Source organism: Leucoraja erinacea, chromosome 18 (assembly GCF_028641065.1).
Source record: "Leucoraja erinacea ecotype New England chromosome 18, Leri_hhj_1, whole genome shotgun sequence".
NCBI classification, from domain to species: domain Eukaryota; kingdom Metazoa; phylum Chordata; class Chondrichthyes; order Rajiformes; family Rajidae; genus Leucoraja; species Leucoraja erinaceus.
This window is the reverse complement of record NC_073394.1, coordinates 34770158-34794959: the sequence shown is the minus strand read 5'-3', so window position 1 is coordinate 34794959 and position 24802 is coordinate 34770158. Positions and strand designations below refer to the sequence as shown.

General features: G+C 44.6%; 1 protein-coding gene across 1 annotated transcript in view; it reads left to right on the top strand.

The window, feature by feature from the left end:
* The window catches only part of chid1 (chitinase domain containing 1), a 90569-nt gene that overhangs the window by 47999 nt on the left and 17768 nt on the right, over positions 1-24802 (top strand). The window contains exons 10-11 of the mRNA XM_055649981.1: positions 1487-1588; positions 5067-5222. Coding sequence (XP_055505956.1) covers positions 1487-1588; positions 5067-5222 — 258 coding nt within the window. The remainder of the gene's footprint in view (positions 1-1486; positions 1589-5066; positions 5223-24802) is intronic.

The window sequence follows — 24802 nt, the reverse complement described above, 5'->3', positions numbered from 1 at the left end:
GCTCCGTCTAAGGCAGCCCTTAACGCCACAAACAGAGATAACATTCAGGAATGGACTGGTAAGTGGCCAGTATTATCGGTGCCACACAAGTAAATGGCAGACACCAGCCATAAGCCCTTGACATTTAATGGCATTGCCATTGCTGAGTTCCCTTCCATCAACATCCTGGGATCACCATGAGCTGAAACATAACTGGACCAGCTACAAGAGTCTGATGGAGGCTGTACATCCAGTACTGGGTGACTCCTTTCCTAACCCCCATTGACTTTGCATTGGCTGCATTGGCACACGTGGGAGGACTCTGATAAGCTCCCCTCCGGTTGTTGGTGCTAATCCTATCCAGGCACAATATGAAGTGCTTACTTGACATCCCATCCACCATCCTAAACTTGCCCTCCTTCCATCAGCTGTGTGTATCATCTACAAATTGCCATGCTGCCGTGACAGGTGTGCATGTGTGTGCGCTGGCACGTGTGTGACGTTGGTTGTGAGCTATTGGTCAGTACGCAGCCAGTATCTGCAGCTTTCTTCGTGTTCTAACCTTTAACTCTGCACATGCTGTGGAATGCTATCGCTGAATGGCGTGTTCTGCCAGTAGTTCTCTGACAGCTATGCAGTTAAATCCTCTATTTTATTTTCCTTTCAAGTTTTTTTCTCATTTGCCTTTTGAAAGTTCCTTTTATCTTCTTCCATCGCCACCGTTCCTGCCAATACATTCCCATTTGTACCAGTTCCTTCTGGTTCATCAAGATTCCATTTGGCTGAAATCGGAGCACACGCTATGTTGCTCCCACTTGTTTTATTTGGTCCTAATCATTTCTGCTCCATCCACTTTTTTTACTGACAACAAAGCATGGGACTGGACAAGCGGTGGCATCAGTAAATGAGAAGGCAAGACAAATGAATGTAAGGCATTGTGAAGGATGGAGATGTGAGCTGAAGTAAATGGGAGAGGGGAATAGGAATTGATAGAGGAAACCATTGATTTGAAAGAAGGAGACTTTGCTGAGTGCAGGAACTCCAGTACGGAGCAGACAAAGAGGCAAGGCTGCGGGGTTGGTTGTGCCTGGATTACTTCAGTTCTATTCAGTCTTGTGGGAAAGTACTACCCTCAGAGCACTCTGGGTGAATGAGAAGGGGTAGACATGCCACGGAGAGATGGGATTATGTCAAATACAAAGCCAAATACTTCATTCAAATCATGGCTGTCCCTCAGGAAATTCAGAGGAAAAGTAGTCGTGGGGTGTGAGACAATGTGAGGTTACAGAGGGAATGGGTGAGTGGGATTGGTTATGTGTCAATGAAGCCCTTGGTCAGCGATGGTGGGAATGCTAAACACTGCCGTTTGCCACCTTCCAGTTTAGTTTCAGTTCAGTTTAGTTTATTGCCACGTGTGTATAAGCTTTTGTTGGGTGCTGTCCAGTCTATCGAGCTAGATGCATCACCATTACTATTTACCACTGACCTTTTCCATTCCTCTTTTTAGGACCAACCAGGCTGGAATGTTTGAGAAAGAGGACTTTGACGAGTTGGTTCAAGTCGTGGATGGATTCAGTCTCATGACATATGACTACTCGAATGCAGTTCGGTAAGATTTGTCACAAGGCTGTGTGCCCTTGGGTTTGGCAGTTCCACCGTCTGTAATTGTGACAGTCTGGCCGACGTGTGAAAGCTGAATGTACAGCCCTCTTGGCCTCCATGGCTGGCCCTGCACTGTACTTGACCTATCTACCTTCCCCCAGCACTGCTCCCATCCACAGCCTATACAGACTGGAACAACATATGTATCTCCTTGCTTCTAGTTGTGTTCCTAATACCTTTTGAAATCCATGGTTGAGCCATCTTTTGCTGCTTTCATCTTTGTGACAAACGTTAATGAACAATTGTTGAAATACATCCATACACGTCTTAAATGCTTGCTGTTACCTATGCACTGTAAATACTGTGTCATTCTCCATCTGTCAAGTTGCACATTATACAATCATACATCATTTCGGTTCTGAACCTTAGCATCTTTCATTAAGATGAAGACTATGGATGGTTTCTGAGACTATCATATTGTGGTTTTATTATATTTTACTCCTATTCCGGTACAGATATCCCACCTAAGGCCATTTCGAGTAAGGATGTTAGCCTGAAAAATCCATTCTGTGATGCGTGCTTTCTTTCCCTTGCTTTGTAGCACAAAATCTTTGAAGTTCACAAGCTAATGGTCCACATCCTTCTTACTGGAATCCCGAGACACCTCCATGCACGTGATATAGAAACCTGGCCTGTGGGTTTGACAAGATTGTGAGTTCCCAGCAACTTCAGGAATTAGTAGATTGCACTCACATGGCATTGTGGACTCCCCGTGGAAACTGAGGCTCCTCATGAACTGCAAAGACCGTCACCTCTCAACATGCACTTGCAATGTGGCACTAGCTGAAAATCCTCACCGTCAATGGCTGGCAACTGGGAAATGCACGTGAAGGTCTCCTGCTCTTCGGTTGTGCCATATTTCGGCCTAATCACGTATCAAAGACCATCACACTGCGGTCAGAAGTGTTATATTGACGGATGATTGTCCTAGGCATGCAGGTTGATAATTTGCAGCTCCTCATATCATGGAAATATTGGACGCGGTTCAATGGATTTCACTTCTTAGGACACCAATATCAGTGGTGGGGAAGGAGAGAGCTATTCTATCAGGATGTAATTCAGTTCATATGGGTGGACCATTGTCCGAGTGATTTGAATAGTCAAGACTGTAGATTAACTGTAGACTTTAAACTAAATAGTGGGAGTTAGAATTTGCAGTTTAAACTCAGCCCTTTATCCCCAAATATATCTGGCATATTTCGTGTACCACCCTTCGTAAACAAAGTATTATTTAATTGCAATTTCTGTGCTCCCTATTATAAAAATCCCTGTTTTCTCTGGAAGGCATCCTATCGCTTTCTCTTTGCATATGTAGAATATAAAACAGTACAGCACAGGATTAGGCTTTCGGCCAAAAAAGTCTGTGCCGAACATGGTGTCAGGTTAAACTAATCTCTTCTATCTGAATGTGATCCACATCCCTCCATTACCTGCATGTACCTATCTAAAAGCCTTTTAAATGCCACTATTGTGTCGGCCTCCACCACCGCCAGCCTTGGCAGTGTGTTCCAGGCCCATGTGGGGGAAAAAAGAGGAAAAACTTGACCTACACATCTCCTTTTAATATTTGCCCCCCTCACCTTGAAGCTATGCACTTGAAGTCTGACGTTTCCAACTGGGGAAAAAATGTTCTGACTGTCTACCTTATCTGTGCTTCTCATTATTTTGCATATCTGTAGAAGCTTTTGCATGCAGTTTTCATGTTCCCTGCATGTTTGCTCTCATACTCATTTTCCCCTTGCTAATCTATCCTCCTGTCCCCCATTGCTGTTCTAGACTGTTCCTGCTACTGGGAATGCTGCTTTTATTGGCCATTTTATATTTCTCTATCTTGGATCTAATATTGTCCCTAATTTCTTCTGAAATCCATTGTCGAGCCACATTTTCTGTGTTCCTTTAGTACCAAGCATGAATGAACAATTGCGGTAATTAATCCATGCACCTTTTAATAGCATGCTGTCATCCTCGCACTGTAAATCCTTTGATTGTCGTTCCCCATTCTATCAAGTTGTGCCTCGTACCTCATTCTGAGGACCGTTCGTAAGCCTGGTAACAGAGGGGAAGAAGTCTGGTGGCATCCCCTTTCAAACTCCTGTACTTTCCGTGCTCTCTGTGAAGGAGGAGGATGAAGGGAAGTGATCAGCTGATGGTTCTAAACCTAGGGGCCCTGGCAGAGTCTATGTGTTCACATGGGCTTTGGAGACTTCACGCTATCTGCCTGTAACAACATTGATTGAGGAAACAGTTGTTTTTTTTTACTGCCACTTCTTGATGCGAACAGTTCATGTTGGGAGATTTGTAGAACACGTGAATCCTCTCACCGTCCATCACCACTGCTTTTCCTTTAGTGCCCACTTCGGAGCATGGGCTGGATGAGACAATGGCAATTCCAGGGAATTGCAACGGCCAGCAGATCCCAGCAGGCTGCTGGTGCAGGAATCAGCTGCCTGCTGGGAAGAAAAACGCAATCAAACGTGAGCAAAGCAAGGACCAGACATTGGGCTTGTGTGATGGAACAAGGGGTGTTGCCGGTTTCTCTAGAGGCACTTGCAATGGAATTGGGAAGCTAGTTCAAGACTAGGCACTGAATTCCAGGTTCCAGCGCAGAAGGATTTGACTTTTGCAAGGCCATGCTATAGATATCTTCAATTCTTGCTACATTTGAAAATATGCTTAGTAAAATAAAAGTTGGCCTCGACTAATTCTACAGCTTAGACAGTGTGGGAAAGTTGGGCTGAAGGGCCTGTTTCCATATTATGGCTCTACATGGCATTCTACACAGCTGCCCCTTATTCATTTTGTACCCATACTAAATAAATATTGAATACTGACATGTTATTTTTAGTAAGAGTAAAGTTGGCCACAATTCTTCACTCCTCTCCACAACTGTTTCCAAAGGACTTCTCCACGTGTCCATTAGGCTAGGATGACCGGCCTGTGTCCACATTCTGTTAGCTTTAAATGATAGATGCTTCTCTGCACCATCCTCAGCCACCACCACCTCGCCTACATGGTAGGACCAAACATCCCAGGTTTTCATGCATTACGTTTGGTCACTCAATGAATAGAGTAGCCTGGTTCTCCGCTTATCGTCAATTATCTTCTTTAAATCACACCAGTGATCTTCAGCTGCCAACACTTCAGCTCAGTTTTGCATTATGGAAGGCATCACTTGCTGCATGCTAAATGTCTGACAGCAGTCAGAAAGTCCCAGGTCGAACATTGCAAAGTTATGAGATTCGTGCAAATTACCTGTGAATCTCTAAAACTTTTAATTCATTTGCATTGTACATAAAAGCTTCAGGTGTTGTTTTCCCTCCTTTACTTCGATCCGAGCACAGTCTGTATGAATGTCTGCTGATGTGATCCTGGCTTTGTTCGAGTTTGATATGTTGTGATGTTGAGAGCTGACCTGTGTTTTCCAGACCCGGCCCCAATTCTCCCATCCCTTGGATACAAGCCTGTGTTCAGGCATTGGACCCTGATGCAAACTGGAGGCATAAGATTCTGCTGGGGCTGAACTTCTATGGGATGGATTACGGTACATTTGGTGGAACTGCAGAGCCAATATTAGGACAGAGGTAAGATATACTGTCAAGGGTCAAGAGTGTCAAGAGAGTTTTATTGTCATGTGTCCAAGATAGGACAATGACATTCTTACTTGCTGCAGCACAACAGAATTTGTAAACATAATACAGAACAGGAGATAAAAGTTCAGTGTATCTATAGACCATACACCATAAATACACAATAAATAAACAGATATAGTGCAATAATAATAATAAACTGTTATTGTTCAGAGCTTATTTGATATCGTGTTTAATAGCCTGATGGCTGTGGGGAAGAAGCTGTTCCTGAACCTGGATGTTACAGATTTCAGGCTCCTGTACCTTCTTCCCGATGGCAACGGTGAAATGAGTGTGTGACCAGGATGGTGTAGATTTGATGATGTTGGCAGCCTTTTTGAAGCAGCGACTGTGATAGATTCCTTCGATGGTGGGGAGGTCAGAGCCGATGATGGACTGTGCAGTGGTCACAACTTTCTGCAGTCTTTTCCGCTCCTGGACGCTCAAGTTGCTGAACCAAGCCACGATGCAGCCGGCCAGCATGCTCGCTACTTTGTACCTGTAGAAGTTCGGGAGAGTCCTCCTTGACATACCAACTCTCCGTAATCTTCTCAGGATGTGGAGGTGCTGATGTGCCTTCTTTATAATTACATCAGTCTTGGATTTAGGATTCATTTTCTTTCAAACCAGGACATGTAATTCCCCAGCATCCCCAACACTTCCACCATTACTTGCTGGAAGTGTTGATGGGGCAGACTTACTGAACACTGAATGAGTTTGGATAGGTCAGGAGAATTAAATATAAAGGTTTGAATGCAGCGTACCGTCTGAAGGCTAATGCAGGTGCTAACCACTCTATTTAATCGGCAGCTGTTAGCTTTAATTGTTAAGTATAATCTTTAACTAGTTTAGGTTTTCAAACCCTTTTCCATATCAATGATGCCTTGGTATACAAAGTAAAATGTCAAGAAGCTAAATGTTCTGCCCCTCTACCACAAGTGTGCCATAGCTGCAAAGCCTAGCATCCAGCATCTACAAAACCCACTGCAATTCTTTCTGACCCTGAGCTCAGCCTGCAGGTCAACCTCCATCATCAGGACATGGGAACACCACTGGATGGCCAGCTTCTGACCTGCTGCCAGAGATACTATTCAGGTGACTGCTCCATAGCTGCCCCAAGATGTTGACCAGACAATAGCGATGGCAATGCTGTTGAGGATAGGTGGGTTGGTCCATCTCTGGTTTGAGATGATCATGGCTCATGACTTGTGCGGTGTGATTGTTGCCTATCTCCTATCAGTCCATGCCAGAATATCGACTAGGTCTTGCAGCATGTAGGTTTTATAAGGAGTTGTGAGTGGAGTCGAGCATTGTGCATATTAAGCATCCTGCTATTCTCCATATTTTTCCAATATATACTTTCTATTATACAGGCCCATGCACCTTGTGTTACAGAGGTGATTTTGGCACCAAGTAAACGCCATACCCAAACACCCCAAATGATTTCAGCTGAAGGTTTTTAAGCCCAAAACATTGATAATTTCCTTCCCACAGATGCAGCTTCTCCTGAATATTTTCAACATTTTTTCTGTTTTTATTTTACATTCGCAGCATCTGTAGTTATTCTTTGAATTTCATGTGTTTTTTTTCTCATTCACTGCCACTTCCCTTCCTGGAATGCCCAACATGAAGAGGCTTGCTGCTCTGTGATGGGATTTCTATCTATCTCTTTTGCTTTGTTCACACTCAGTAGTGTCTCTTCCCCTCTTTGTCTTTGCTCAGGTGCCCGCCAAACCCATTTTCCAGTTCTAACAAAGGGCCTTTGGCCTGAAACGTTGGCTCTGTTTTCCTTCGCAAGATGTACCCTGGTCTGCTGAGTGTTTGTAGCATCTTCTATTTTTATATCGGACAAACAATGCCCCGCCAAATATTGTAGCCATAATAGATCATCCTTGGTGTTGTGAATAAACTTCAGACGGTCACACAAACTGCTTCTCTAATCCACACCAACGGTGGTACATAATGTCCATTGTCTAATGTAATGTGTTTCTCATCAAATATAGTCAAGTGCAAACAATGATAGGAAATTGTGTTTAAGGACGAGAGTGGGCAAGATATTTTATTTTAAGGTAAACCACAGTTTTGTTGCCAATCTCCTATCAGTCTATGCCTGAATATCGACTAGGTCTTGCAGCATGTAGGCATCGACTGCTATGTTTTATAAGGAGTAGTGAGTGGAGTTGAGTATTGTGCATATATTACACATCCAGCTACTCTACACATTTTTCCAATCTATACTTTCTATTGTACAGGCCCATGCACTTTGTGTTACAGAGGTGATTTTTGTGGTTTATACCGATGTGTGCTTTTAAATTAAAAGCAAAACAGATATACAATTTAATTAACTGAATTTAATTTCCACTCTGCCGTGGGCGGATTCGGATGAGTCACTGGATATTTAGTCGGGCATCTGGATGGCAGGGTCCATAATTTAATCCTTGCGTTACCATTTCTACAGTTATAAGTATTTCTTATCCTGCTGAATGAATGTTCTACAGTTGCTGTAATCATTGAAAGAAGATTAAAATAAGAGGCTTAAAATATAGCCAAGAATAGTATGTCCGAGGATTGAGAGTGTTTTCGGAAGCATCATCCAATGGTCAAAAAATGGAAGAGAGGGTGAAAGTAGATTTTGAAGGCAGATTAGCAAGAAATATTTTTTTGAATGATTGTAAGAGCTTTAACAACTATTTAAAATGGAGATTAATAAAAAGCAATGCGACTCCTAGGAGAAATAGAGGATAATGGAATATGTAGAGCACTACATGAGTATTTGCTTCTTGTATTTACTGAGACCCTCTCAATGTGGCACTGATGGTGTGGGATCTAAGGTCTGATGGCAACTTGCTGAAAATAAAGTATTAAAGAGTAAAAGAGACTTAAACCAGACCTATCCCCTGGGCACGTGCTGTGGAGAGAGTGTTTATAATAAAAATGTACTCTGAAATGTTACATTGTTATTCAAGGAGAGTAAAATTAGGGAATTAAAAGACCAGAGACACAGGGAGCAGTAGATGTTCGAATCTTGATCAAAGCACAAAGTACTGGAGGAACCCAGCGGGTCAGGCAGCCTCCGCAGAAGAAGTGGACCGATGACGTATCGGGTTAGGCCCTTCAGACTGATAGGAGCAGGGGGGAGAGAGGTGGGGATGGGGCAAAACCTGGCAAATGATAGGTGAAAACTGGTGAGGTGGGGGGTTGATTGGCACTGAAAAAGACAAGGGATGAAGGGAAACCAAGGGTGGTAGATGAGGAATAAAGTGGTGAAATGTCGATCCAGAGGAGATACAGGTAAAAGGGGACCCATTTCTCCCAGCCACACCCTGTTCCCTCCCCTGTTGTACACTTGCCTCCCATTCAAATGGCACATTTCCCTTTATCTTCACTCTCTTTCATTCTTATTCCTCCCTCTGGCTTTAGATTTCACTCCACTTCTTCTCTCCTCATCCAGCACCCTTTGTTTCCTTTTCACCTTTAGCCTTTGTCACTTACTCCACCCCCCTGTGAATCAAAACCTACCTTGCCTGTAACCACCTAATACTTGTTATGTTTTGTCCCATCCACACCTCTCTTTTCCAGCTTTCTCCCTCATAATACAATCAATCTGAAGATGTCCCAATCCAAAATGTTGTTTGTCCATTTCCTCCACAGATATTGCCTGACCCGCTGAGTCACTCCACTATTTTGTGTTTTGAAGAAAAGTTGTTAGTAAAATCTTAGTCTCTCCTTGCTAACGACACATGGAACATCACGTATTAGGCAAAATGGTGGTACAAGGGGAACTTTTTGGAGTGGAATTTTATTATTATTGCAGAGTGGACCAGTTAATATCATTCATTGCATGTAGAAACTAGGAACTGCATATACTGGTTAATACCCAAAGTGCTGGAGTAGCTCATCAGGTCAGGCAGCATCTCAGGAGGCTGCCACCTCACCTGCTGAGTTACTTCCAGCACATGATGCTATTGCTTGTATTTTTAAATCACATGTTACAGAAACTGGACTGGAGATTTTCCACTCCACTGTGTTAGAATGGGGAGAATATTGGTTAAAGGATAGAAGGTAGAAACATGGTGATTTTTAGGTGGGCAGATAGTTAGTGGGTTCTCTAGTGGGTTTTGACATCTTCCCAAATTCTATCAGAGGAGCAACATCCAGCTTACTGAGGACACACAGCCCAGCGGGAGGATCTGCTGTAAGGAGAAGGATCCGTAATTCTCGAGGGTCGGGGACAGGAAGCTGGGGAGGGGATTATTGCCACAGGAAGGTATTGGGCAGGTGGGAGTAAAAGAGCAGAAGGGGTTTGCGGTCCTGGGAAGAATGCGGGGGGGGGGATTGTGACCCTAGGTGGGGAAGGGATCTTGGGGTTGTTCATCTGAGGAGTAATTGAGTGGTGTGGGAAGGTGTAAATGGTTGGTGTGAGAAGGTGGAGAAAGACTGACAAATATCAAAAAGCAGAAATGACTGTGAAGTGCAGAAATGACCGTGTTCAAGCAGTGGCTGGTTCTTGGGCACATCTTCATCCACCTTCTGTAAAATTGTTTTGGCTGTGTGCTCCTGATGCTGTCAGTGGTCCATTACTCCTGATAATTGCTCTTGGCCTGGCTGTGAGGCCATCAGTGAGTGAAAAATATCCACTCGTTGCTACCTTGTAGCCTGTGAAACCATCTGGTGAAAGTATCACCATCTATTTATTCATCACTGCGTTTTATTCTCAGAATTAAAATGTCATAACAGCCTCACATTTAAATGTTTAATTAACTGCAGTAAAGAGGATGTGTATTCAAACTGATTTGTAATTCCACACTAATCATGTAAATGTGATGTTGGCTTGTAATGAGATTCTCTGTTGGCGAGGTAATGAGGCAGAGCGTGTCAGGAGGAATTCCATGCACGTATAACGAATGGGTTTGCAGATTGTTACTGCGATTCAGCTTCATTAGTCGCAGCATCAGGGGAATTGCTGCACCTTTCCAACTGTTAGCGCGCAGTTTTCAAAAGCAGGGATTCACAGGCCCACCCACGCGCACACACACACATCCGCTCATGTACACCCACGCACCTGTCAGTCCCACAGGGAGTGCTCTTCATTTGTAGATCGATGTATACTGCACTGTCGTGATTAACTTGCCACCTGTATGCCCACTGCCACTCCATGCGTGTCCCAATTAATATTTAACCTGCATGGCTTCTTCTCAGATTTTCTGATGACATAGGAGGACATTCAACCCATCGAGTCTATACTGGCTCTCAAGAGTCTGTTTAATGATCATGCGTACTAAGAATGGAACTATACAATTCTTTCTTGCTGCAGCTTCACAGGCATATTAATATAGCACCAATAATACAACCAAATTATCAGAAAGCAGAAGTACGTGGTGCAACCGTTGTGCAAAATCCATAAAGAGTACAGTACAGCAACAGGCCTTTTGGCCCACAATGTTTGTGCCAAACATGATGTCAAGTTATAGCCCTGTTCTACGGTGCGAGTGCATTCAAGAACTCTCCCGAGTTTAAAAAAAAATCAAACTCGTGATAAGCACGGAGAATGAACGTAGCGGATACGTCGGAGCTCGGGGACGTCTCTTAGCGGCTCGTAACGTTAACGTCAGGTTCTCGGGAAGACTCGCCAACGGCAGATAAGCACGGGAAGACTCGTGAACATTTTTCAACACGTTGAAAAATGTCCACGAGAGCCCCGAGTACCGACGAGTGTCCATTACCGTAAATCTCCTAGTTCGAATCAGGGCAAACGCGGGAGAGCTCTTGGAATGAACTCGTACCGTGGGACAGGGCTATTAATCTCCTCTGCCTGCACTTGTTCCATCTCCCTCCATTCCCTGCATCTCCATGAGCTTATCTAAAAGCTTCTTAAATGCCACTATCACATTGAATGCCGGTGCTGGCTCGAAGAGCCTACTCCTGCACCTATTGTCTATTGCCACTATCACATCTACTTCCACCACCGCTTCAGGCTCCCTCCACTTTGTATAATTAAAAAAAAAACCTGCCCCGCATATTTCCTCTAAAATTTCCACTTTGACGTCAAAATTATGCCCTCTAGTCTTTGACATTTTCACTCTTCGATAAACGTCCCGGCTATCTTCTTCATGCACCTCACAATTTCTTTCAACTTCTGTCAGGTCAAGATTATTTCAATATCGTATGTACCGAAAAAAAAGAATGAAATTCTCTCCCCTCAACCTCTAATGCTGGTGAAAAGGCAATTGTCTTCTTGTAGCTAATTCTCTCAGATGCAGGCAACGTTCAAGTAAACCTCTTCTGCACACTTCCACATCCTTTCTTTAATGGGGCAGATAGAACTTCACACAATACTCTTGAGGCAACGCTCGCTGTGGATTCCTTCAGTGTTGGCGTCAATACCCATGATGGACTGGTCAATGTCTACTACTTTCTACAGCCTCCGTCATTCTTGGACATTCGAGTTACCAAACCCGGTTGTGACAGAACTCAATATGCTCTCCACCGTAAACTTGTGGAAGTCTGATAGAGTGTTCAACACAATCACATATATCCCTTTCCCCCACTTATATCCTGGCAATCTACTCACTCTCACAAGCATTGAATTCCACCCCACGCTCCTATCTCTAATTCTCCTGCCTCCCACCTACATTAGGAATAATTTACTGTTGCCACTGTACAGGATGTGGGAGAAAACCAGAGGACCTGTGGGAGATCCACGTGGTCAGGGATGACATGTATAAATTGTGCACAGACAGCACGGGAAGGACAGTATTGACCCAGGGTCTCTGAATTTGAGGCAGTGGTTCTACCTGGTACCCTACTCGTTCTCATCCATGCCTCAGTTTTAAAGACCTTGTATTTAGTTTAGTTTAGAGATACAGCGCTGAAACCCACTGAGTCCTCACTGACCACTGATCCCCGCACATTAACATTTTCCCACCCACACTAGGGCCAATTGACACTTAAACCAAGCCAATTAACCTACAGGCTTGTACGTCTTTGGAGTGTGGGAGGAAACCGAAGATCTCGGAGAAAACCCATGCGGTCACGGGGAGAACGTACAAACTCCGTACAGACAGCACCCGTAGTCAGGATCGATCCCGTGTCTCTGATGTTGTTATGGTTAGGCAGCAACTCTGCAGCTGTGCCACCGTGCCGTGTTTTGGGGTTCTTCACACCTCCCCCACTTCACCTACAAACTCACTGCTCCCCCTTTCTTTCCATTCCACTGCCTATTGTGTGCCTCCAACTCAATTATCACCACTGCTGGCCTGAAATCTCATTGAGCTCTGAATGAAACTGCAGTCCTCTTCCCTGCCCATCTCTTGTGATGAAATTCATGTACCCAGGAGACTAGGTATCACGGCGACTAGTTCAGTGTTAATTAAAGTGTGGCAGTAATATGATCCACTGTAGATTGGCTGCACAGAATGCCTTTACTATCTGTAGACTATTGATTATTGGCCAGGCTAATGTATGTCATAAGTGTCTTGCATTTCCATTCATAGTCGTTTCAGCATACTTTACTTTGATGTATATGTTCAGACATGGTAGTTTGTGCATCTGGGCCAAAGTTGCTTCTGATGAGCAGATTACACAGTATTTCTGTCGACGGATCCAGTTTGGAGCACAATCTTATTGATCGGTACTAATGGTGTGAAAGAGGGCAAGCCTTGCGCTTTTACTCTTTTCCATTTGTGCCTAGGGAAATCCAATCCCCTATTTGCCAATCTCTCTAAGGACCAGGAATAAATATAGTCTAAATCACGAGCTGATCTTCCTTGACCTCCTCTCCTTGAGAAGACGTCCTATCGAGCGACATCAGTTTGATCGCTTTTGTTTCGACGAATGCAATCAACCTGGCATGCACAATCAAGTAAGATCAAATAGAACAAGTTGTCCTACAACTTTAGGCTGTGCACAGCATACACAAGAAGAAGCTTTGGTGAGCTGCGCTCAGAATCCAAAGTGGGCTCATTTACTTCCTGCTGCATGAATTCTGCTGGTCTCAAACCACAGGTGGTACAGGCCTAACATTCCTCACAACCCTTGCATCCTAAACCACTGTTTGTGTCATTTACAGTCAAACACATACTAGGATTAGTTGGGGTGTTATAGTTCCAGTAATATAGGGAAGGCATTGAGGCTTGGTATTGGAAAGAGCCTGGTACTAATGCTTATCCACTGGACCCTGTGCCCAATGCACTTGAGCTTCTGGCTGAACCTTCATGTCAAAGGGCAAGTCTTTGCCTAAAGTAAAAATGTCCTCTTGTTAAAAAACCTGCGCACTCTTCTCTCCACACCCAATAGTGTTTCTGGGTGCGGTGAGAATAGTGACTTGTAGTCAGTTATATGCTGACGAGGCGTTGTGTTCCTCCAACAGAGTATTTCAGAGGGCATTCGGGGACACATTGCAGATCCTTACACCAAGTGTAAGAGGTGTGCTCTGCAGCCTTTCATTTCACTCGGATGCATTGTTGTTGTGCCAGGTTGATGGAGTAAGGTTTATGCGTATACTGCTGCTAATTTTGCAGGACTGTTCATTATTTTTTATACCCTCTGCAAGCCATTTTCCTTTTCTCATTCTTTTTAGTTTAGTGATACAGCATGGAGACAGGCCCTTCGGCCCACCGAGTCCACACCGACCAGCAGTCACCCATACACTAGTTCTATCCTGCACACTAGGGAGAGTTTACAGATGCCAACTAAACTGCACACCTTTAGAATGTGGGAGGAAAGTGGAGGAATCCCATGCAGTCACAGGGAGAATGTACAAACTCCATACAGACATTACCTGTAGTCAGAATTGAACTTGTGTCTCTGGCGCTGTAAGGCAGCATCTCTACCACTGTGCCGCATTTCTCTTTCTTTAACTATTTTCCTTCCCATTTCTAATACTGTGATGATCCTATATGATGAGGCTTTGACTAGATTCAACGATACTGATCAAAATGGTTCCCTCCAAAAGAAATGAGATGGTTTATGTCAACAAGGGAAATATATCCATGAAGAACTTGGAGGTTGAAAACATGGAGGACTCTACACAATTTTTCAGCTCATTTATCAATACAGGTTATTTATAAAGTTTTCCAGATTAATTTAGTGTAAATCAAAACAGCTGGAAATGTATTCTTTCTCTTCTCCAGTTCTGATAAAGGTTTTTGGTCCTGAAATATTTCCTCTGCCGCTCTTTCCTCGGATGCAGTCTGACCCACTGGGTGTTTTCAGTATTTTCTGTTTTTATTGGAGCTTTATTTAGTAACTGGCCTGGAAGTGATTGCTAAACGAACCGAGAGGGATCTTTATATTTACAGATAATGTGCAATGTCTCTGATCTGGGGGAGTTTGCCGGGATATCGTAAAGAGGCTTTGCTCTTCTTCTCACTTAGGGGAGTGCAGACTATTGACAATAAAGAGTTACCGTCTGCACTCTCCTTGATGAGCAGAAATGAACCCATAAATAAATCAGGCCTTTCCTCTCCAGAGATCTCTCCTCGTGTGACGTCCATTATTGATTTCCTAAGTGCATCTTCAATTGTCAATTGTGCAATATTGGATTTCAGAAGTGTCAGAATGGTATGTGTCCTCTGCAGTGTTAAGAAATTATAGCACAGGAGCAGTATATCTTATTTGCCATTGGTAGTATGGAATATATTAACAGCTCAGCAGAGACGGTCTGTATTAAACCATTGGGAAAGTCACAAGTCTATTTGTCTTACCACTGGGTGGATTGGGGGGGGGGAGTGGAATGTTTTATAGAGACACAAGCAAGTGCAGATGCTGGAATCTTTCACTGATAATAAGGTGCTGGGGGAACACAGCAGGTCAAGCAGCACTTGCGGAGAGAATAGACGGAATGGAAGAGGTAATGTGTAGGAAGGAACTGCAGATGCTGGTTTAAACCAAAGATAGATACGAAAAGCTGGAGTAACTCAGTGGGTCAGACCGCATCTCTGGAGAAAAGGAATAGGTGACCCTCTTTCAGACTGAGAGTCAAGGGAAAGGGAAACGAGAGATATAGACGGCGATGTAGTGAGATATACATTTCCCAGATGCCAGGGTAAGGTCCATGCGGTGAATGGAGAACCCTTCAGGCTGGACCGCTGAGTCTGGGGAGCTGGGGGTGAGCCATGTCTCTGTGAAACAGAACACAGAGCATTCCCTCAGCTCCCTTTGATAAAGCAGTCTTGCCCTTAAGTCTTCCACTTTGATTTCAAGGAACTGTACATTAGCCAGTAGGATAGTAGGGAGAGGGGGCCAAAGGCCCCTGCGCTTCATTCTGACCTGAAGTCCTGCCCGACGGCCATTTTCCCGACACAATGGAGGCTTCCCCTTTGTTTCCAGGTACTGTAGATATAGATAGATATGCCATTTATTGTCACTATACATGTACAATGAGATTAAAAGCAGCTCGTACTCAGTGCATACATATAATTTAGTACAAAAAACAAGAAACAGAAAACAAAACAAAAGGGGGAGGGGGGATAGGTGCACAATTCTGCGGTGCTATATACATATCTATAAAGGCAAAATGGTGAAGGATGAATAGATAGTATTCTTAGGCAAATGTTTAAAGATTATATTAAATATTTTTTTTAAAAAAATTAAAAATATTAAAAATTACAGTTACAATACACATTACAGTTCCAAATTTCAGTACGTGGATAGAATAGATGGAAGTCCGGGTGTTGGGCTGTGAAGTCAGTGCATGTGTGAATTAAGAGTAGTTATGACTTTCGGAAAACAACTATTCCTGAGTCTATTTGTCCTAGATTTGATGCACCTATAGCGCCTTCCAGAGGGCAGCAGGTCGAACAGTCCAAACACAGGATGGGAGCTGTCCTTGATGATATTCTTTGCCCTGCTAAGGCAGCGGGAGGTGTAAATATCCATCAGGGAGGGGAGAGGGCAACCAATGATCTTCTGTGCTGTCCTAGTTACCCTCTGAAGCCTCTCCCTGTCTGCCATGGTGCAGCTGCCATACCATGCTGTAATGCAGTATGTCAGCAGGCTCTCGATGGACGAGCAGTAGAAGGTCAGCAGCAGGTTAGAGTCCAGGTTGTGCTTCCTGAGGACCCTCAGGAAGTGCAGCCGCTGCTGAGCCTTCTTGATGACCGCTGTCGTGTTGTCTGTCCAGGAGATATCAGCAGAGATAAGGACGCAGAGAAACCGGAAGGTGTTGACCCTCTCCACACACTCGCCGTTGATATGTAGGGGGACTAAGTCGGTGCTGTGCCTCCTGAAGTCGACAATGAGCTCTTTTGTTTTCCTGGTGTTCAGAGCCAGATTGTTTTCTGAGCACCAGGTTGTCAACTTCAGGACTTCCTCTCTGTAGGCTGCCTCGTCTCCCCTTGAAATAAGTCCAACTACAGTAGTGTCGTCAGCAAATTTGACGATGCGGTTGTTGTTGTGGGCCGGACTACAGTCGTAGGTGTAGAGACAGTATAAGAGGGGGCTTAGCACACAGCTCTGTGGGAGCCGGTACTCAACCTGCGAGTGGAGGAGAGGTGGGGGTCGAGTCTCACAGTCTGAGGCCGGTTGGTGAGGAAATCTTTTATCCAGGCACATGTGAGAGTGGGGAGGCCGAGAGTGACCAATGTACTTGCTGTACCTGCTGTTTCTACGGACCTGCGCTGGAACGGGGATTCCCTCAAAGTCGGCAGCTCCAGCTCCATTGTTCCTGGAAGATCCAGCCCGTCGGCTCTGGGGGTCATCTCGGGGTTTCAAGGTACAGTACCTGTGATCCACAGTCGTTCGGGAGTTCCACAGCCAGCGTGGGAAAATTTAAAGTCCGGGGTTCCCGCAGCTGCGGGAGATCGCAAAATTGCGAGAGCCTTGAGGTGCTCCAGCAGCTTGTCCGAAACGGCACCGATTTCTGCCGTTTTTCTGACCCAGGTAAGTTGTTGGAAGTTGTAGTTGAGCCTTTTCTTTTCCGGAGCTCCGCAAAAGTTGCCGCAGGCAGGCGCCATCTTGATAGCCCTCCACTCCGCACTGGACCACTTGGACAACAAAAACTCATATGTCAGGCTGTTATTCATTGATTACAGCTCGGCATTTAACACAATCATCCCCTCCAAACTGGTTACCAAACTCGCAGAACTCAACATCGCGCGGGGCTCCGAAAAGCTGACCGCTTTCGAAAATTCCGCGCGTTAACGACCTGCCGGCCCGCAGCCGCCTCGATGGCGTACGTCACCCGCGAACTTCACGTGGACTTCGCTCGAACATCATGTCACTCACTCGACCTCCGCGTGGCCCCCGCTTCTGGTTTGGTCGCGCTTGCCGCATGCAGTCGCATGCTCGTGGGACAGGCCCTTAAGAGAGCCAGAACGTAGGAGTTGTGAAATGGGGAGCAGGAAAACATGCCTGGTAGGTCAGGCTGGACATGTTCTCTGCTCACAGTGAAAAGAAAGGGAAAATAAATTATTTTCTTTGGACCGGAAATTATACATTTAACAGAGCAAACAAGTAATGGGAAGCTTTCCCTGTGTAATGGTGGAACTAAAGAGATTACTTGAGCCCTTGAAAACATCCCTGAACATCTGTTGTATGTTGCTCACTTCCCTCCGCACTTTAATTTAATTGGTTTCTTGGCTTGTTTTGCACAGAAAGTGATTGTCAATGTTCTTCCTGCAGTGAGAGTCCTGCCTTCATTTAGATATCATTCACAGCTCACCAACACTGTGCTTGTGTATAGCACCCTTAACCAGGAGAAGCAGTTCCTGGTGCTTTATAAAAATAAACTGCTGGCCGATACGGGTATTGCTGGCTAGACCACATTGATTACCTAGCGAAAGGTCTCCAGGAAAATAACCTTATGAAGCACTAATTCGAACAATGGCAGAACTTAAGTGTGATGTGATGCCCTTGGGGAGGTCTATTGTCTATTGTCTATTTCTATAACGAGTAGAGGACACACTATGAATGGTGGGGCCTTGGGTAGTAATAACGAACTGAGGGATCTTAGTGAACAAATCCAAAGATCCCTGGTGGCAACAGTACAGCAGATAAGGTGGTAATGAAAGCATACATGCCTTCAAGAACAAAGGCAAATAATATAAAAGCAGTGAGGTTATGGTGCAACTTTATAAAATGTTGGAGTACGATGAGTAGCTCTGGTCACCAAACTCTGTGAAGAATGTGATTGATCTAGAGAGGGCGCAGTGAAGATTTACAAGGATGTTGTCTGGGATGGGATGTTCTAGTTACAGAGGGGATGGGATGAGTTTGTTTTCCTTTAGGCAGAGGGGCGGGGGGGGGGGGGGGGGGGTGGGTTCAGGGGGGACTCTGATAGAGAATACAAAATCAGGGGGTAGGGGGGGTAGGTAGGGTTTTTTTCTCCATAGACTAATTGTCTAACACTGGAAGGCATGGGGTCTATTAAGAGTAGGGGACACACTATGAATTACGGGGAGTGGATCTGTGGAAGATCCAGAGGATGGTTGGAATTTGGAATGGAGGTGGTGGTGGAAGCAGAGACTCCCACAACACTTACTGTAACTAGTGTCTAAATGAGCACTTGACTTGCTGGTAAATGGGGTCTGTATAGACATGTATTACATTAGATGGTCTACATGGACTTGATGGGCTGAAGATGCTGTTGCCGTTCTCCAGCATCTTTGATTCTATTGCATGGGTGCTCTGTGCTGAAGGCCCCTTCACAGTGTTATTAGATTGTAAGGTCTCAAATTCATCATAATGAAGGAACGCCAACATATATTTCAAGTCTGGGGCTACTTTTTTTGCGCTAGTCAAGTGAGTGGCTGGGTACAGCAGTGTGGCGTAGGATTGGAGTAGTGGACATTCAGCTTCGTCACACATATTCATTTGAAATGGATAGTGCCAAATTTCTTATGATGTGTGGGTATACACATCCAGAGAAGATGGGTTGCTCATTTTACGTGGTCTGCAATGAGGGCAACTGCATCTCAGCTTCCCTATTGCTATCATCCTGGTGTTGGCATGCTGGTGTTGCTACTGTACAATGGAAGGTTTATTGACACTGGTCATATGTCAGTGGCTGGGATGATCATTCAATGAAGTACAACACAGGAACAGACCCTCGAGCCCATGATGTCTGTGCCGAATGCGATGCCAAATAAAACTAATGCCTTCTGCCTGCATTTGATCCGTATCTTTTCATTCCCTGCATATCCATGTGCCTAATGTCTCTTAAAATCTACTATTATACCTGCTTTCACCATCTCCTTTGGCAGCTTATTCCAGGCACCACCATTCTCTGTGTATAAACAAAACTTGCCCCACACCTCTCCTTTAAACTCTCCTCCCTCTTACCTAAAAGCTATAGCCTCTAGTATTTTATAATTCCATGAAAGAGGTTCTGACTGCGTACCCTATAGTGTTATAAACCTATCAAGTTTCCCTTCAACCCCCAACGCCCCAGAGAAAACAATCTTAAGTTTGTAAAAATCTCTCCTTATAGTTAATACTTTCTGATTTGGCAGCATCCTGGTAATCTCCTCTGCACCCTCTCCAAAGCCTCCCCATTTTCTGTAATGTGATGTTCAGAACTGCACACAATACTCTAAATGAAGCAAAACCAAAGTTTTGTAAAGCTGCATCATGTTTTCTATACTCCTATACTCAATGCATTTACCGATGAAGGCAAACGTACTATATGCCTTCTTTACCACTACATCTATCTGTGGAGCTATTTTCAAGGAGCTATGGACTTGGAGCCCAAAACCCTCTGTACATCAATGCTGTTAATGGCCCTGCCATTAACTTTATACTTCCCCCTTACATTTGACGTTCCAAAGTGCAACCTCACCATTAAATTCCATCTGCCATTTCTCCGCCTGTCTGCCACTGATCAGTAATCTGATGTATTCTTTGACAGCCTTCTTCAATGTCTGCAACTTTACCTATTCTGGTGTTGTCTGCAAACTTATTAACCAACCCCTCTACATGTATGTTCAAATTGTTTATATATTTTGAAAACAATAGCGGTCCCAACACAGATCCCTAGTCACAGACATCCAACCAGAGTATCACCCTTTCACCACTACCCTCTGTCTTCTGTGAATAAGCCATTTCTGAATCTAAACTACCAGGTCACCATGGGTCACCATGCATCATATATGCCTTGAATTGTTGACACGAGGATGCTGGTTTACAAAAAAAGACACAATATGCAGGATCAACTCAACGGGTCGGGTAGCATCTCCCGAGAACATAGATTGTTGACTACCTGGGTCAGGAATTTAAGAAGGAACTGCAGATGCTTGAAAATTGAAGGTAGACAAAAGTGCTGGAGAAACTCAGTGGGTGCAGCAGCATCTATGGAGCGAAGGAAGTAGGCAACGTCTGAAGAAGGGTTTCGGCCCGAAACGTTGCCTATTTCCTTCGCTCCATAGATGCTGCTGCATCCAGCACTTTTGTCTACAATCTGGGTCAGGACCCTACTTCAGACTGAATATCGTAGGAAGGTGAAAGCTGATAGAGGTGTAGGGGCGGGATAGAGTTTGGCGTGTGATAAGTGGATGGAGATGAGAGGGGGTTATCATGGGCAGGTGGTTGGACAATGGTCAGAGATGAAAAGTCTAAAAGTGCGAGGCAAAGAGACAAGGATAAAATGTGAGAATTCAACATTGTAAACTACCCAATCAGAATATGATGTGTTGTTCTTCCAGTTTGTGTGTGGCCTCACTCTGGCAATGGAGAAGGCCCAAAATAGAAAGGTCTAGGAAGGGGCATTAAAATGGCTGGCAACCGGGAGATCCATTAAGCCTTGGCGTACTGTTTACAGTCCTGTACTGCTGAAGTTTTCTGGGCCAAGGACAAAAAAAAACCTCCTGCATTAAAAGATGCTGCCATGCACAGATTCCGTCAAGCATTTTAAAAATATAGTCAGTGTTACTGTGCAAATAACATGACAGCTGTTTGGCTAATATAAGCTCCCCAAACGAGCAAAGAAATAAATGCCTAGATTATTTTTGGGTGTCTTTCTAAATAGTGCCGTGTGGCCTTAAAACCCATCCTGAGAGACATAATTGGAGTTGTGGTTTAGTGTTTCATTTGAAAGAAAGCATCTCTGGCTTTGTAGAAAACAATTGGTGCTGCGCTAAAGTGCTAATCTTAGCTATGTTCCTGGGTCTGTGGAACAGGTTTGGAGCCAGGACCTTCTGACCAACTGAGGCCCCATCATGACCACACTAATGCGCGTTGGCTTTTACTCCAGAACAAACACACAGGAACAACACTTGTGACCATCACTGAACACAGTTGAAGGGGCACCAAGGTTTTATCTTTGGGGAAAATGCTGCATTTATGTTAAAAGCAAACACTCTGAACTGCTTTTTGCTCTTTGAACCCGAGTCCATACCATGGTCTAGCATTGGTGAAGCTAAACTATGTATTGTGAACAGATGCACTGGACTGCCCTATGCATTACCACTGGTCATGGGTTGGAGGCTATTGGAGTAGGGTCTTTATTTGATGGGCTGCATTATACCCAGGTAATGTGCTGCAGTGCTGGCTAGAGGCCACGGATATTACTGTACACAACAGCTTTGGCACTCCACCGAGTTAGGGTGAAATTTCATCACCTTTTTTTTGTTGAGTGCACCAAGAATAATATAACATGTATATAGAGTGAACCAAATTAGTGAACACTCCTGATATTCAGATCTTTGGGCAAAAGCCCAATAGTATCACCACTCGTGGCTGAATCCATCCACAAACATTTTAGGTGTAATTTTGGATCAATGTACTGGGTCCCACCAATTTCATGAATCCTTGTGGGTCTGTTAGTTGCCTTTTTGTCCATCATATGGAAGGGCTACAGCACTTTCTCTGATCTGCTGTGTCAGGCGCTTTTTTTTGACATTTAACATGCAGGTGCAGTTGTTTCAACGTGCTGATGCCTTCTTCTCATAACACAGTGGCACTGCCACATTTTACAATGGAAAACATGATGAAAGCGGTTTACCTTCCCATAGACCATTACTGTTAATCCCATTGAGTCTGTCACGTTCATCTAGCAGTAAAAATGCGAGATCTGAGCTGAGCGTGCCTCTTGATCTTTATTCCTTTGTCACCTGAAATTTCCAACCTTTTGTAGAACAATATAATTGCTGCAGCATAGGAGATGGCCATCTGGCTGCTTGAGTCCATGTTCTGTCTGTGGAACAAGCCATTTACCTCCATTAACCTGCTCTTTCCCACAGCTCTCCAACTAACTTCATCTCAGCTCCTTATCCAATACCCCTTCTGCAGCTCTTTTCGCTGCATTTGACCACTCTTGCAGACAGTGTCCACGGTGCTTTTGGGTTAATGTATTTTGGGCTTCCTTTACCGATGGTGCCACTTATTCATTATAGCCGACGAGCATTGAAGTGTTCCAACTAGTTCTATATCACAGACTTCCTTCCCCAAAAGCTTTCTCCTTGTGACGTCTGGCAGCAGGGAGCACTGGTTTGTTTGCTGATCAGGCTTAAATCATAAGATTTCAAGTAACCCAGGTTCAATCGTGGTGCCTGCTCCAGTCTAAAGCTGTCCAGTGTGTCACACCATGGCCCACATCTACTGATTCAGTCTGGCCATTGGGCCTCTAACAGCCAGGAACGTAATAGGACAATTTTGGTGCTCAGTCTAATGGTCGTAGTCAAGTCAAGTCAAGTCAAGTCGAGTTTATTGCCATATGCACAAGTATATCGAGGTACAGGTACATTGAAAAACTTGCTCGCAGCAGCATCACAGGCACATAGGCAGACAACAGACAGAAACGTAAAGCAAACATCATTTGCACCTAGGTAGACAAAATTACTGGAGAAACTCAGCGGGTGCAGCAGCATCTATGCAGCGAAGGTAATAGGCAACGTTTCGGGCCGAAACCCTCAGGGTTTCGGCCCGAAACGTTGCCTATTTCCTTAGCTCCATAGATGCTGCTGCACACGCTGAGTTTCTCCAGCACTTTTGTCTACCTTCGATTTTCCAGCATCTGCAGTTCCTTCTTAATCATTTCCACATACATTTTGCAAGACAGCAAAATAAGACTGTAAAAAAAAAAGGCACTAGCACAAAATACAATTAGAAAATAAGTGCATGGTAGCACAAGCGGAGGTCTGCAATGTTCTATTGCTGAGGTAGGATTAGGGCTCGGCAAATTCATTCAAGTACTTGATAACTGAAGGAAAGCAGCTGTTCCTGTAACTGCTGGTGTGGGACTTCAGGCTTCTGTAGCCTCCTGCCTGATGGTAGCAGGAATGGTGGGGATCCTTGATGAAAGATGCCACATGTTGATGGCAGTGCCTCATGTAGATGCTTTTGATGGAGGGGAGGGCTGTGCCCATGATTATCTGGTTTTGGCTTTCATCTCATCATTCTGATGGCCAGCTGACACAGCTTTGTGGGAACTAGTGCCCAGATGTTAGCAGAGGAAGACTTGCAGATTAATTTAATCTTGTCCTTTCACAAAGCCTGGATCATTGCCCAGTCATCATGTAGGCCGATCTGTTTTTCCACTTATTATTAAATTTGTGTAGTGTTTCTTTAGTCGCATATTAAACTTGCTAAACTTCACAGAGCAGTAGGAACCAAGCTGGCGTGTGTGTGTGTAAGACTAGGGAGGGATAATAGACTATTTTCACAAAACACCACAAATAAGTCTGGGAGCGGCTGGGGCGGTAGGTTCAGGAGGAGTGCAGTTTGCAGCAGTGGCGTTTATTCACAGGGATGAAATGAAAGTGAGCATGGAGCCAAAGCATTGACTGAAGGGGTGAGATGTAATAGCGAGTCACAGTGTGGAAGCGGGCCCAACTCGCCCACACCGGACAACAATGTCCCAGCTGACCTAGTCCCACTTGGTCCATATCCCTCCAAACCTGTCCTATCCATGTACCTGTCCAAATGTATAGAGTAATGTGCACACAATGATCCCAGAATGTTGCAGCCTCAACTGATGGTGTGGTAGAGAATGGAGGGGGAGAATTGGAGAGTTGCGTAGGAGAGGGATTATTGTGGGGCTTAAGAAGATATCAGAGAAATAGGTGGATGTTAACTTAACTGGAAACTATTTTCAGCGTGAGGTATTGGCACTGGGCGTCACTGGATCAATGAGAACAAGGACACCCGGTGTGAGATAAGATTGTGGTCTGCAAAAGTCACTCTGACTCAGGGTTGACTCGATTACTGTAGCAAGTAGTCAAGCTCAGCAGAAAAGGAGGACGGTGTCAATGGTCGGAGTGGTGGATGTCAAACACCATGACTTTAGCTTTACCAGTGTCCACTGAAGACAATCATTCTGTATCCATGACTGTGTGACAGCCAGGGAAACTGACAAAATTCACATATAGTGGGTGGTGTGATGTTGCAGGAAGAGAGACTTGGCTGTGTCGAGGGATTAAACTTGCATTCAGCACCCAGCCTTCAGACCACAGGAGGTGGAGACAATCCTACCTGCATTCATTCATCGACCCTCAGAGTGAGGCACAGATGCAGTTGAGCAAGCTGGTGTTCCCGATCGCCAATTTAAAATAATTCATTTCATGCTCCGTGGACTTTGAAATCATTCTGAGGCCTGATGCTCA